Source organism: Centruroides vittatus, unplaced genomic scaffold, assembly GCF_030686945.1.
Source record: "Centruroides vittatus isolate TY-2023 unplaced genomic scaffold, ASM3068694v2 contig_371, whole genome shotgun sequence".
Lineage (NCBI taxonomy): Eukaryota > Metazoa > Arthropoda > Arachnida > Scorpiones > Buthidae > Centruroides > Centruroides vittatus.
In genome coordinates this window covers 528,117-543,885 of record NW_027122194.1, presented here as the reverse complement: position 1 = coordinate 543,885, position 15,769 = coordinate 528,117, and the positions used below count along the sequence as shown (strand labels likewise).

At 28.7% G+C, this 15,769-nt stretch overlaps 1 protein-coding gene across 1 annotated transcript in view; it reads right to left on the bottom strand.

Moving 5' to 3' along the window:
* The window catches only part of LOC136975379 (integrin-linked kinase-associated serine/threonine phosphatase 2C-like), a 28,343-nt gene continuing 12,574 nt past the window's right edge, over positions 1-15,769 (bottom strand). Inside the window, exons 6-8 of the mRNA XM_067270421.1 lie at positions 11,516-11,637; positions 4,348-4,549; positions 1-289 (exon numbers count right to left, since the gene is read on the bottom strand). Of these exons, the coding sequence (XP_067126522.1) occupies positions 149-289; positions 4,348-4,549; positions 11,516-11,637 (465 nt within the window). The 3' untranslated portion in view covers positions 1-148. The remainder of the gene's footprint in view (positions 290-4,347; positions 4,550-11,515; positions 11,638-15,769) is intronic.

Here is a 15,769-nt window from a genome sequence, read left to right as displayed (position 1 = left end):
TAATGTGTAATGGATACTGTTTATTTGATAAATTTCTTACAGTAAACACGAAAGAAATTGTTAAATATATTCTGTATGTCTGGTGTGGTGAAGTTATCGTCAAACGTGAACAAAATAATTTCTTTTATGGAATATGGACGAGGTCTTCTTATTTTTGAATGGCCACGATGACTACGGTGACATTGTCGCCACTCAATTTGCGAACGGCCTCGTTGACCAGTCTGTTGCAGGCGGTCTCGTATCTTGCCTCTTCTGCCGTCTTCAGATCTGTGGCCTGGATGTTGGAATCCTGCAAAAGTAATCAAAATTCTAATTTAGTTTCTCTTGAAAAAATATTCAGTTTTTCTCTTTATGTTGTTTTTTTAAGCACATTTTAAAACAATTAAAATTCCATAGAAGGGTCAAACTAGTTCTAAACTAGTTTTAAGTAGGGTACAAATATTTGTTGTTAGGTTTACCACTTGACAAGTTGGGTGTTTTTTCGAAAATTTGATTACATTCTGTTTTATTATGTACACCTCCATAATTTCTCTCCTTTTTTTTACAGTTTGTTGACTGTATAGGAGAGAAATTACGAAAGTTGTAAATGTTGTATGTTGTAAATTACGAAAGTGAAATAGGAGAGAAATTACGGAAGTTGCACCAAATATACAACATAATTTTTTGTATAATTTTTCTATTTATTGTTATAATAAAAATAAAAATTACACTTAATGACTATAAATTATTTAATGCCTTAAAGTCTTTAATGGTTTTCAAAATTATTGTATATTAATACAATAATTTTGAATTACAATTAACGTTCTTCGTAAAAACTTAGTATACCAAAATTTTTCTCATACAAATTTTATAAAATTACAAAATTTATATAGTTTTTTAGAAAATTTCCTAAACCATGTACAAAAGAATGACAAAATAATTAATAATTGCAAGGATTGATGACAAAACAGCTTGGTCTCCTTATATATATGTATATTCTCAAATATAGGCCATATAGCCCATAGCCAAGAGTGCCTGTACTTTGGGGTACTTGGAGCACATGCCTCTCCATTTTTTTCATCTGTTCCTAATCCCAAAGAAACCAATGAACAATATTTGTCCAATGCCTCATGCAACTATTTTTATGTAATTTGTTTCTTGTATATTGACCAAAACCACATTCCTTGTTCTCAAGGTCAAGTTAGCCACCTTGTGAGAGCACCAGTCTGATGTTGAATCCAGGACTGCGGAGTCGGTATAAAAACATCTGACTCCGCAGCCCAACTCGACTCCGACTCCTGATAATTTTAGTAGGCCGACTCTGACTCCGGCAAAATTAAATACCAAATCATTTTATGGGGGACAAAGGCACTTATAGGAGGTTACCCTACTCTGAACTCTGAACGGAGCCCTGGCATTTACCCAAGTACTTTTATAGTTAGTATTTTTAATATTTAACTTACATTAATATTTATTTGTATAAAAAAATTAATTTTTAACAAATATTTAATAAGAGGAAAAAGGGGAAGCAATAAAATTCTACATCTACATATCTTTATTCTACAGCTTTTGTACTTCAATTTCACCTTTCCAGAAAAGTTAGTCTAACTAAAAAGTGTGCAAACTAGCTACTTCAGCACCTTGTTCAGAAAAGAAAAATATATCCTCTGATCAATTAGTCTGGCTCATTCAGAAAAATAGACTACTTATTTAGAGTGGGGATAATAAAGGAATGAATCAATAATATTCAAATTCAGTTGGATCAAAATAATTTAACTACTAAGCACAAATACTACAAATAAAATTATTAATACATATTTAATAAATTAAATTGTTGCATTTTGTATTTAAAATAAATGTATTATAACAAAATATAAAAACATTTTAAAAAATTAATAAACATAAAATAAATTTTCTTTCATTTAAATAAAAAAAAAACTAAATTAAATTTAAAATGCCGGAATCGGAGTCAACACATTTTTCCCGACTGACTTCTATGGCCAGAAATTCCTCCCGACTCCAACTCCACAGCCCTGGTTGAATCGTAGATCAGTGATCATAGAGGGAAACAGAAATGCCTCGTCTAATAATGCATAGAAGCAGAAAATAGAAGAGAATATGGAAATTCTAAGAATTATTAATGAATGGCTGGGAAAGAGAGGAATTGCTTTTCATGGACATGAAGAAAATTTTCTTGTCAAATCTGTGCCAAGACAGATGTGGTGTTTAAGTAGTATTTGGAACTAGCAACAAAAAAAAGAAAAAAAAAAGGTAAGTATTTTGATTCAGAATGAATTAATTCAGGAATGCAAAAATTAATTTTAGAAAAAATCATTGAAATTGTAATTGTACATGAAGAATTTCTTAGATTTGTTGAAGTGTCAAGATTCACTGAACAAAAAAAATGACATCACTCCTTAAGAAAGTTGGTTTGAATTGTGCTAATATTCATGGGCACAATGATGCAGCCAATATGAGTGAATGTTTAAAAGGTATGCAAACATATAATGAAAAGAAGTATTGAAAAGTGTTCTATGCTCATTGCTTGGCACATTTCCTTAATCTACACGTCCAAAGATAGCTGCATGGAATCCTCTATTAGAAATATGTTTGAAGTAGTACAAAAAGTTGTCAAGTTTATTGACAAATATGCTAAATGTAAGTTAGTATTTTTTAAAAGCCAAAATGACACCATCTCAGATGAAAGTGTTAATAATGTCAGTGACAATAATGAAGAGTTTAGTAATGATAGTTATGAGTGTAGGAAGCCAATTCCAGCACCAACATTGAAACAGATGAGTGATGATGGACATGAAACAGATAAAGAAAAGTGGGATTACATGAAACTATTAATGCTGTGTGAAACACACAGTTATCAAGAGCTGAAAGCATATCTCAATTTTTTGATGTATTTTCAGCTGTTCAAATGTGCTTAGAACAAATGATCAAGCTGAGAACACCTGAAAGTGGAAAAGCATTTGCTCATCTGAAATCAATAACCATTAGAATTTATTCTTTCATTGTGTGTGAGAGAACATTCTTAACCATTTAGCAAATCTATCATAGCTGTTACAAGAAGTGTCTTGCAACATAATTAGCAGCATGGAGTACAGCAGTTAAAATATTTGACATAATATATAAAATATGGTTTAAATCAAAGTACTGCAAGTGGAAATTGTGATGCCACTTCAACAAATCCAGTAATCTGATAGTAGTCAACTTTGGTATTACCAGCATCATTGCCTAGTTATAGACAAACTTCCCACTAGTTCAAACTCTAGTTCCTAGTAAATTTAAAGACTTCACTAAATGTTACAGGCATTGAATCATTTTCAAGTAATTTTTATAAATAATACCTTTTGCTCCTCCCCACTTATTTTCTCACTGTAAATATCAAAAGTAGTTTATGAAACTTATTTTTAATGTTATTCATTATTATACCATTAACTATTATTCAGTTATTTAGATTATAGATCTGGATAGACTGGATAGACTGCATCAAAACAGAAAATAATTCTCATTAACATTTCTGAATCATTAAATAAAATGAAACATGTACAGGATGGCTGAAAAGTTATATTGCAAGAGAAAAGGTTTAAATAAAGTTGGGATTCTTCAGCACCATGTCCTTATCTTTGTCTACTTCATCTTCAGCATAATCTTCTGCAAAGAACTGACATAGAATTACAGAACAGATCCAATATGCAATACTGCACATATAATATCAATGATATTACAAATTTCTCACTGCACATTAACTTTCAGACATCCTGTATATTAATTCCCTTGATTAAAATTAAGAGAAATAAAAATCATACAGATTTGCCCACTAATATTTCCTATTCATTCAGTTTAGGTATGATAAAAGAATAGTTCATGTAAAAGGAAGACTTTTCAATCCCAAATGTAGAAATATTTTCTATAATATATAAAAGTAAATATTTTTGTCAAATAGAAAACATTCTGGATGAAATCTCTGATTAGCTATATCAGTGTTTCCCAAACTATGTTCTGTGAAACTTGTCAAAATTAATATGAGGCTGGAATGGTTTTAAAAGCTGTGATAAATGCTGCCACATGCAAAGTGAGATGCCTGATTTTCAAACATGTTTGAAAATCAGGCATCTCACTTTGCATACAAATTGTACTGTTAAGGCCAGCATGCACTGATCCTGACTCAGCCGTTGGCTAACACTGCCCGTGGTTATCAACATCTCCAAGCATCACTGAAATACAGAGGCATCTATTCTAGAAAATGTGTGGTCCGCAAACAATATTAATCAAAAACTATACAAATGAGCAGTCACAAGAAACAGCAAGCACTTATGCAGACACATCTATGAGTGGACACAGCAGCAAAAATATTACCTCTAAAGTTTTCATGACTATGGATATAACTTCTTGTGACGTAAAAACTTTCCATAAACCATCACATGCAAGTAGTATAAAACTATCATTATGTGTCAGCTGACAGCGTCTAACATCTGGCAAGCAGATGACACCACTTGTCTTGAACTGTCCATCTCCAAACGAACGAGAAACTTCCAATACACCCATTACTCGTCCATCCCTATACAATAAATATTTTATTTTCAGTTTTAATATGCCTCTACAGTAAATTATATATCACACATAACATTTATATATTGTAAATATTATTAAAAGTACAAACATTGCTTATAATATATCAAATTATATCTAAAGAAAAATTTCTCTAAACTGTTTCAAATAGCTTAAATATTATGTATAACATTAATAAAAATATTTTTTATTTTGAAATTAAGTTAAAGAATTTTACTGTTTGTGCTTATTCTTTATCCAGTAAAAGTAAATATATGAATAGAAGATAAATAGAATATTCTTCAAATCCTAGTTACAACATTAAGTTTAATAGATTTATACAAAAATTAAATTCAAATAAGTTTATTTGAGTATTTTTAATTAATATGTACTGAAAATAAGTCTGTTAAATAATTTGAAAATTGTTATAAGCTAAAACTATTGATTAAAATTTATATAATTTTGTTTTTAGTTAATTTGCTTTTCATTTTTGTAAATTACATTACTATGCATATATATGTTATGGTCAATGTTCAAAGTATAGCCAATTCATGAAATATAAAGAATTTAAAAACACTTTGGCCAGCCAATTCACATTAGTCAAATATATTGTTCTATATAACATATATGCAGATAATAGCATTGCTATTTATGAAAATAATTTAGTTAACATAGATAATCTTGTGGATAGTATTAATAAGATTGACCCAGATATATAGTTTGAGATAGAAAAAGAAAGTAATAATATAATACCATTTTTAGATATAATAAAGAGAAAAAATGATAAATTATACAAAAATATGAAAAAGAATGCAATGTTTAAAACAAAATCAACTATTATTCTGAAATACCAGAATATATAAAGAAAAATACTTTTACTATGTATATAGACAAAATTCAACACAGAATCACTAATGAAGAAATAAAACAGGAAGAAATATCCAAAATTATGAACATGTACTGTACAGTATATAATGAATGAATATCCAAAAGAAATCCTTAAAAATTGTTAAAATCTTGAACAAAAAATCTGAGAAACAATTAGAGAAGAAAAATTGAGAATGACAAATGTATTAAAGTTCCAATACAAAAGACATTTTTCAAAGAATGAAGAAAATATTGATAGATTATAATATCCAATTATTTCCAAAATGCACTAATACTATAATGTTGTGGATTAATAAAAACATAAAATAGAAACAATCAATATTCTTGAACAAAGTGGTGTGGTGTATAAATTCAGTTATAACTGTACAATTCCAAATATTTACATTGGAGAAACCAAATGTCAATTAAAAACCCATATACAAGAACACATTAAAGCTATACAGTATAATAGTGATTTTTCAACAGTCAAGTAACATTGCTATAAGTATGGTTGTGAAATTAATAAAAACACTATAAAAATAATCAGTAAAGAAAAGAACACAAAAGAAAATTGTTTGAGCACATAGCCATAATAAAAGAAAAAAGCAGAAATAGTAATTTGATAAATGATAATGACAGTATGAGAATAGACAATAGGTGGCACAACTATCTTGGCATTAATACCATAAGCAGTTCAGTTGTCCAATCTATGACTACTCCTAAGCAGTGGCTGCATAGCCTAGTACAGGGTTGGCGAACCTATGGCATGCATGTCCAAAGTGGCACATTGGAGAAATCATCTGGCACGTAATGTATCATATGATTTCTGTCTTTTTCAATCATCCTTTCTGTTTATCACCTGACCATCCTTTTTTCAATCAGATTTTTTACATTTATTCAAATTAAAGCATATTCTTTTAATTTCTTTAATATATCATTATTCAAAGGCTAAGACTTTGGCACGCATTAACATCTTTAAAGCTAAGTATGTTTACAATATGGCACATGGAATCAAAAAGGTTCGCCATCCCTGGCCTAGTAGCTCAAGCCCTACCAGCTCATAACCATACAACAAATCATACAAAAGTTCATCAGGTCAATGTACAAGTGAATTTGATATGGTAATAATCAATTGGATACAAAAACTGAATGACAGATTATAATTAACTTCTCATATAAGATATGCCTTAAAATTTGTTAGCCAATTAATACCTTAAAATTAATGGATCTAATGTAACTTTATAGACTGGTGCAGGGTGAAACTAAAATGGCAATATGGGTGTGTATTATGCATGTTCATGCAAGTATTAAACTTTCAATTCACCACACCAAAGGTAACTAAGAATTTTATAAGATTAGTTGTGGATTTAATTAAATTTAGAGTAAAATGTATGATAATTAATAGGTCAACATATGGTACTGAGTATGTACTTGATAATTTGGTAGTAGTAATGGGGCTCAGTGAAGTATGAGATGTAATAAAGCCATAAAGATTTTTGACAGCAGCATATGGTGTCAAGATGTTCACAGTGCATTTATAAAGCTGTTGACAGCTAAGTGTACAGTTTTAAACATTTTGATTGTTAATAGTTTCTAATTTTAACATTTGTAAGTGTGAATCTTGTAATAAATTCTTTAGAAAAATTTTTGCCTTATAATTTATAAATGTTGTTCACTTAACTGAAGAGGGCCATTAACCAGAGGCCAAAATGCATTTTAGGGATATATACAAGGCATTAATAGTTTCAGGTGTGTGATAACCCTTTCATTGTAATAATATTCTATGTATGTGTAATAAAGTATATTTGTATTAAATATCTTTAAAAAGGGATTAAAGACTTATTGTTAATTGTGATTGAAGAGTTTTTATTTTTTGACATGATTTTTTTCAGCTGTATTTAAGTAGATCTTATGTTTATAGATGAGTTTTTTCTACAACTAAAGCCATTTTTCTTTTGTCTGATTTTTTAAACTGTTCACTAAAAAGGTTCCTCTTGTGTTTTTTCAATGTAAATACACTTTTTTTATTTTCATACAATTTTTCAACAAAAATAAAGCAATTTGCACACTGATTAGTTTTTCTCTTTGCTTTAAAAGTAATTTTTTTTCTACTTTGACTAAAGTAAAGACATTTTTCACAGTTGTAATAATGTGAGTTAGAAATAGTATGATCAACTCCCATAACTGCATGATCCAACTCTTCAAAACTTCTAGCTTTGGTCACTTTCTTAGACAATTCTTGAACTGACCATTGATTGTTGGGTGCATAGCAAATTGGCAGGTCAAAGCCCAAAGTAATCCTAAATTACCAAAATATACTTTTCTATCACTGGAAATGTCTTCAGCATTCAGCTTAAGGTTTTCAGAGTTTGTATTGAGTACATTGAATAAAACACATGTAGAATTCAAATTTGAACAGGCTAGTATAAGACATGTGCCAAGCCATATCATGTCACCTCAGCTATAATGATATCTCATACATGCTTGCCATGCTTTGGATAGCTATATCTCATCCCTAGAGTTGATATAATTGGAGTTATATCTGGCTTTAAATACTTCAAATGAATTAACAGTCTGATGTGGTCCCAATTTGCAGAGGATCTGGTGAGCTGGCCTGATTTACTTTAGCCTCTATATAGTCTTCTGAGGGAAACCTTGATAGGGCAGCAGTGATTTTTGAGTACTTTACATATCCTGTTATATTGATCTTTTGGTGGCATCCACTTAGACTAGATCCCCAAACAACTCGTTGAATCCCTAAACTGCCAGAAACTCCCAACAATGTATAGAATTCCATTAAAAGATGAGAGATTCAGGAGGGATCTAGTCTACATGAAAGGGTGCCACCAAAACGTCATCAAAAAGTGGATATGTAGACATAATTATGATACAAAGCACTCAAAAATCATCACTCAAGGCTTACCTTGGAAGACCACACACAGACTAAATTAAATCTGGCCCATCTCATCAATCCTCTACAAATTGAGAACACATCAGATTCTTAGAGTCCATTGAAATATTTAAAGCCAGATATAATTCCAATTGTATCAATTCTAGGAATGAGATACAGCCATCCAAAGCATGGCAAGCATGGTACAAAACATTATTATAGCTGAAGTGATGTAATATGGCTCAGTCTGTTCAAATTTGAATTCTACACATGCGTTCTATTCAATGCATTCCAATTCGATACAAATTCTGAAAACCTGAAGCCAGAATCAAGTGGATTCCAAAAACATTTGTAAATTGCTAAAATGTTTTGTCGGAAGCCAAGAGGTTTAGTAGTCTGTAGTCCTAAATTTTCATATATTTTGGGCTTTGGCCACAGCTAGAAGTGGCCAGCAATTTTGCAAATTGGCTAGATTTTGGACATTGGCCATAACATATATATATATTAAAACTGTACCAACCATATTTATATAAACAAAGAACATACTGAAAAAAATTTAACTGTTTTAATTTGTAATTTTTTATTAAGAAATGATAATTTAAGTTTACAAATTAACTTATCATTTATTTTTTTATTTACCAATAAATATAAAAAAGAATTCATAGAAACATTTGTGTGAATTAGAATTTCATTATTAATTTTATCCATTTTTTTAAAAATATGTTAACATATTCAATAGTTAAATTAATTTTAAATGGTGATAACAATAATAAATAATTTCAAATGCTTTTAAAAAGACAATAGACAATAGAGAATATTGAAGATTTAAAAATATAGAAAGTCATTTAAACTCAACCTTACTTAAACCAAATAACCAGAGCAAAAATGTTTTACTAATGCGAATGTTTTTGATGCCCCTTTTGGGCTCTTTTTCAGGCTTTTACATAAATCCGTTGCAAGCTGTTCATTCAATTTTTTTGAATTTCATTTAGAAGGCATTCGATTTCTGATTAAAACGTGCACGCATTCCAAGATATTCAAATATTGGATAATCGTATGAGATTCTAAATGCACACAAGATTCAATTCAAACCATTAAAAGACCAATACAAAATCAAATGCTATCATCCATTAGGACTTGCCATGCCGTAGAAAGCGACATTTCTTCTTTAAAATTAATGCATGTGGACTTGCAACTTGCCTTAAATTTTAAATTTTAAAGAAGAAATGTCGCTTTCTACGGCATGGCAAGTCCTAATGGATGATAGCATTTAATTTTGTATTGGTCTTTTAATGGTTTGAATTGAATCTTGTGCTCATTTAGAATCTCATACAATTATCCAATATTTGAATATCTTGGAATGCGTGCATGTTTTCATCAGAAATCGAATGCCTTCTAAGTGAAATTCAAAAAATTGAATGAACAGCTTGCAACAGATTTTTGTAAAAGCCTGAAGAAGAGCCCAGAAGGGGCATCGAAAATCTTCACATTAGTAGAACATTTTTGCTCTGGTTATTTGGTTTAAGTAAGGTTGATTTTATATTCATCCCAGTGTGTTAAGAAGTTAAATATCATTTAAACTTGTATTAATTTCTGTTTAATAAAGTAAACTCTACTTTTATAAACTAATTGGCTCCTAAGAAAGCATTATTACATTCATATATCAAACTGATAACTCAGAGATTCAATATCATAAACTGAGGTTCTACTTCTAGAAGTATGGTACAAATTATATAACACTACATTGAGATAATCAACAAAAAACTATGCATTTCAAAAATCATAAAAATTTATACTAATCATAAAAGCAGGTGCAATAGACTAAAAGATCAAGATTATGCCTTACACTTAAATGAATTGGAGTTTTTTTCAAAAGGGATTAGTACATGTCCACTCAACCTGCTGGGGTCTCATAGGAAGCAGACCTATGGGGAAAGCTTCTGGCCTTAGTACCAATTGGTTACTGATTTGACTCTTTCACCCCTTTAAAAGGACAATATAATATGAAGAAGATAGTTAAGAGAGAGTGGTCTTGGAAACAAGAATCAAAAAATTTCAGGCCCCCTAACAAAAATCCAGATGGCACAACAGTAGGAACTTGTAAAGTGCACTTCCAGCTTACGTGATATTCTAATACATGTACAAAGTTGGGTTTACATCATTTTACAAGTTTATAATGTAATTGAAAATTCTTAATAATGCTATATATGCAATACGTAAATGAATGTATTGTATGTATTATACAATATATGTATAGTAGAACCTGAATTTAGCAGAAACTCTTCTCACTGGAGACTTAGATATCTGTCATAAACAGTCTTATTAAAAACTACTATATATATTTCACAATATTTAGTGTTTTTTTAATAATAAATATACAGTTTTGATTTGTAAAAGAATATGTTTTAAAAAACAAAAATCAAAAACAGCCAAATTATTTTTATATGATAATTAACATAATTTGGCACTAGTGTGTTGATCACCATCTTGAGAAAACAGTTAATTCATTAAGTAAATATTTAAAACCTTGGTTAACGGCATTTAATTTTTAAAAGAATATAAAAACATTGCAAATATCCTTTGCTTTCTTTCTGTCGTTTACACCAGTGACAGTTCAAAACATAATTTTTATATACAGGAACTACCTGTCCTTTGGGCATAGCCTCAAAGGAAAGGTTGTTCCTGTATAAAAGAATTCTGTTTTGGACTGTCACAAGTGTAAATGACAAACAATAGTGAAGATATTCATGATGTTTTTACTTTACTTTTTTAAAAAAAGTAATTCATTGATTCTGTTCACCTAAGAGGTTTTGGAGAATAGAAAAAGACAGGAAATTTTTTATCCATTGTCTAAAGAAGACAGCATTTGCTTAATTAAAACTACATCAATAGTTTTTATCATTATGCTAAGAGTGAATGTTTCATTCACTGAATAAAAATGCTAAAATCAGATTTCATTGTAGTATAGCTACATATATACACACAAACATCTTTAAAATATCTTTAGCATGTACCGTATTTTACAGACTATAAGACGCTATGGACTATAAGACGCACCTTAATTTTTAAGCAATTTTTCAAAGAAAAAAGTGCGTCTTATAGTCCGTAAAATACGGTAATATTTTGTATATAATTTAGCAAAATCTATTATTAAATTTATTGATAATTTATTATTCAGTTAATATATATATAACTGAAATTAATTGAAACTTAACATACCTTACATAGCCACCTGCTTTTTGAATTCTCATTCTTTCTTCATAATCAGTTGGTGAATGATCTTTACTCAGATTCAAAGCCATATATTTTTTACTTTCTTCATTAAAACGACATAAAATTGCCTAATGAATATTTCAAAATTTAATATTTAAAAATCATTTAAAAGTAAATGAAAAGTATAACAACAATAAATAATAATTTTTATCAATTGATTCTTTCTAGAAATAAGTAAGTTATTTACTCAGTTTAACAAATTAAAAAAGAAATATGCTAAAGCCATTTCTTTTTTAATTTGTTAACTGAGTAAATAACAAACCTGATAGTCCAATATATAAGTAATCTATCAATTGTCATTCAAATAAATAAATCAAAACCTTTCTAGCACTATTTTTGCACAATATAAGATAAAATTTTCAACATTCATATTTCAATAATTCAGTCTCATTATACTACTTATCAGAACTATCATCTGGCATGTAAATCGTTATATTCTATTCTATTCTTATAACTGACTGCAAAAGTTATCAGAAATTGCTATGTCATCTTATTAAAATTTTAACAAATTCATGGCAATTTGCTTAATAGATACTTCATAAAAATATATTTTTGTTATATTCATAATTAAGCATTTAAATTTTAATAAAATTTATATTTTAAAATTTACAAATGTAATAAGTTATTATAATTTTTAAGATAAGACACACTTTGAATTTTGCATATATTTATAGTACTGGTAGATTTATGATCTGAGATGCTGAAGCATAAATACTGTACATTTATAATACAGTACTACATTAATAATATTTTACTTGATTTTATATAATTTAATTATGTTATAATATAAAATTGATAAACAATAATAAAAATTCTAAATATCATATGTGGTATAATCCGAATCATAAATTTAAAAACTACATAATGAATCAAAGTTTATAATATACAAAAATATATACAGAAATAAAATTGTTATCAGAATGACAGAGAAATCTATTCATATCCTCATTTGTAACATTTTGACAATATTTTAACTAATTTTTTCCTTCATATTTTATGTAATGACGACTTGCACCAATGTAACCAAAGTATAAGTTAAAATACGAAAACATAGAGCATAAAATAAAACAATATAAACTGCTTAATCAATACTGAAAAAATCTACAGTGGTCTTTTATAGATACTAACCATTAACAAAGAATTTGAATTCAATAATGCAAAAAATGTATTGTTTTATTAATACACACAACAACACATTAGTGAATAACCTATAAACTTAGTAAACTTATTAATAGAATAGGATTGAGAGTCAATGTATATAAATTTTTCTTGACATATTTATGTATCTTTGTATATTGGAAGATACACATAAATGTATATTTGAAAATGATAAAATCAGGGTTAAAAACTGTTATTGCATTTATAACTAAAAATTGTATATGCAAGGATTCATAACATTTACATGCATTTTTACTAGTGATGAGTCAATTATTTGGAATTGGAAAAATCAGACACTTTCTGGGTATCGGAATCAAGAAAACCTCATCATGATTTCTGATTCTTAAAAATGATTCTTCCACATTTTATAAGAAAATTAATTATTTGTTTTGGTCAAAGATTAAAAATTTTTTAAATTACGATATTAACAATTAAATATTAGTTTGTTGGAAACTTTAATGTCAATTAAACAGAAAGCACACAACGGCTCATATACAAGGTAACATCTGTCACAGTGGACCATTCTTTTGTGTAGTCAGAGCGATAAGAGACTGCACTCTGTTGGTATTTATTGTTCCCATTTTACGGGAGATAGGGTAAATTTAGAGTTGTCATCTGGCTGGCTTGACCGGCAATCTGTATTGTGTACATTTAAATAAATATTAAAAGCAAAGTGTTCCATCACCACCACACACAAATAACATAAATTTTAAAATTAATTTGCTTTACAATTTGAAATTTTCAAAGCAATTTTTAAACAGTTTTTAAAAACATTGTTTTAATTTTCAAATGATTTGATTTTAATTTTAGTTTTTGTTTTGGTGTAAATTGAGTGTTTTGGTGTTAATTAAAAGTTTTTGTTCGAAGTTTTAATTTTTATTTTATTTTTTTTATTTTAATTATTATTTTTAATAATTTTTATTTATCCAATTTTTCCTGCATTTTTTGAATCACTAACTACAATTTTTAAAATTAATTGCAAGTTTTTCTTTTGTGATACAACTATATAAATTGTTTTAGTGTTGTTTCACACAAAAGATAATCAAACTTAAATTTATTTTAATATTTTAGTAATTTCGTTAATTTTTGTTTCATAAATTTGCCTACTTTTTAAAATTTTTAATTATAAGTTAGTTAACATTGATTAAACTATCTAGTTTCAAATCAAGGCCAGCAGTCAGCAAAACAGTTTAAAATGTAAACAAAATTGTATTTTAATTGAAAAATATATGAAATTATTTTTAATATTTGGTATGTTTATTTATAATGATAAAACAACTTTTTCATTATAATTATAAAAAATTTTACTATGATTCACAGATTATGCTGTAATAAGTTAAGTTAATAATAAGTTTTCAAATGTGATTCATACATTTCTGAGTAAAAATATTTGTTTGCAACAAATTTAATGCCATACGAGTTTCAAAAATTGATTCAGTCTAGATATTCTTGGCTTGAGTGAATGAATTCAAAATTTGGTTAACTTGTGGCAATGATATTTGTTTGGCTTGTTGCATCATTTACTAAACTTCATTTAGTGTTAAATACAATGGAGTTAAAAACATGTCTGTTGCAAAATGCGTGAAAAAAATGCATCTTCTCATTTACTTTCCCCTCCCCCGATCATCATTTCGGCAATGAATCAGTTTCTAAAGATGGTGACCCTATATGACACAATGGGATAGTTTGTTGAGTAAAAGGGAATTAACTGTAATTTTTTTTGGGGTTAGTGTTGCAATATTAACTTTAATTGAAATAATTACAAATTTATTTTGTAGCACACAATAAAAGCATGCATATCCACATATAAATGGAGAATTTTCATGTTTCTTTCTAAAGATTGATTCTGGATTTCCTGATTGTTTTCCATTCTTAAGCTTGATGTTTATTAATTAATGAATGTACTGTGCTTGTAATGTAAATCATTAAGTTTTCTAAACTAAAATAAACTTTAGAGAGTATTCAAAAAAATCGAAAATTGGGAGAAAGTTTGGTACTGTCCCATCACTAATTTTTACTACACAGTGGGTGATCGGTTAACAAACAAATCGGATAACGAACACTTTTGTGAAAGATTTTTATGTTCGGACAATGAACACATGATTGGATAACGAACACCTCCAGAACAAACACAACAAGAAGCGACATAAAATAATGAGTACCGATTGGTCTTCCCTTGTCTTCAGGCAACAATTCGAAACTTTTTTGGAGTGCAGGAGACATCGACATCGATGCTCAACCCTGTCGGATAGTATTCCTCCAAACTTTGAAATTCTCCCTTGTAATTCCAGCCTTTTATTTTTCTGACAGAAACAATTCTTTTATAGTATTTGTGAGACTGTCGAGCAGGCACTAATTAAGTATTGTGTCAGTTTTATTTTCGAAAGGTGAGAGTATAATAGCAAAGGTATAGAGTGTGCAGAAGATGTCTGATGTTGCTGGGCAGTATGGCTTGAACAGGTTTACAGTAGGTTCAATCTTATCTAAGACAATACAGTATAATCAAGATGATTCAGGCAGCTAAAGGAGTAACAAAAATCACATTTGAGAAGTAAAGAATATTGAAGAGCTCATAATGAAACCTGAAACTGATCTGATGACAAAAGAATGCCAAGAACTCTTGAATGAAGAACACCAAGAAACTCAGCAAGATATGTTTTCTTCTGAAAAAGAGGATTAATGCTGATATCTGCTATTAAACATCTTTTAAAGAAGTGGGAAGATTTCAGAACAACGGTCTTAGAATGGCATCCAAACTAGGTTGAGGTTAATAGGCTCAGGGATCTCTACAATTACAATGCTATTAATTAATTCTGAAAAATCCTGAAGAAGAGAGAAAAGCAATTGACAGATAGATTCTTTAACCCCCACAAATGGAAAAAACATGACTAATAAAAATGCAAGATTGTGTATATATGTATTTTTATTATTACATATAAATAAACATAGTAAAAAAGTATTTACTTTTATTTTTGGGGTCTCCAGAACAAATTAATCAAATTCCCATAAAAAAAAACCTATGGTAAATCGATAATCGGTTAA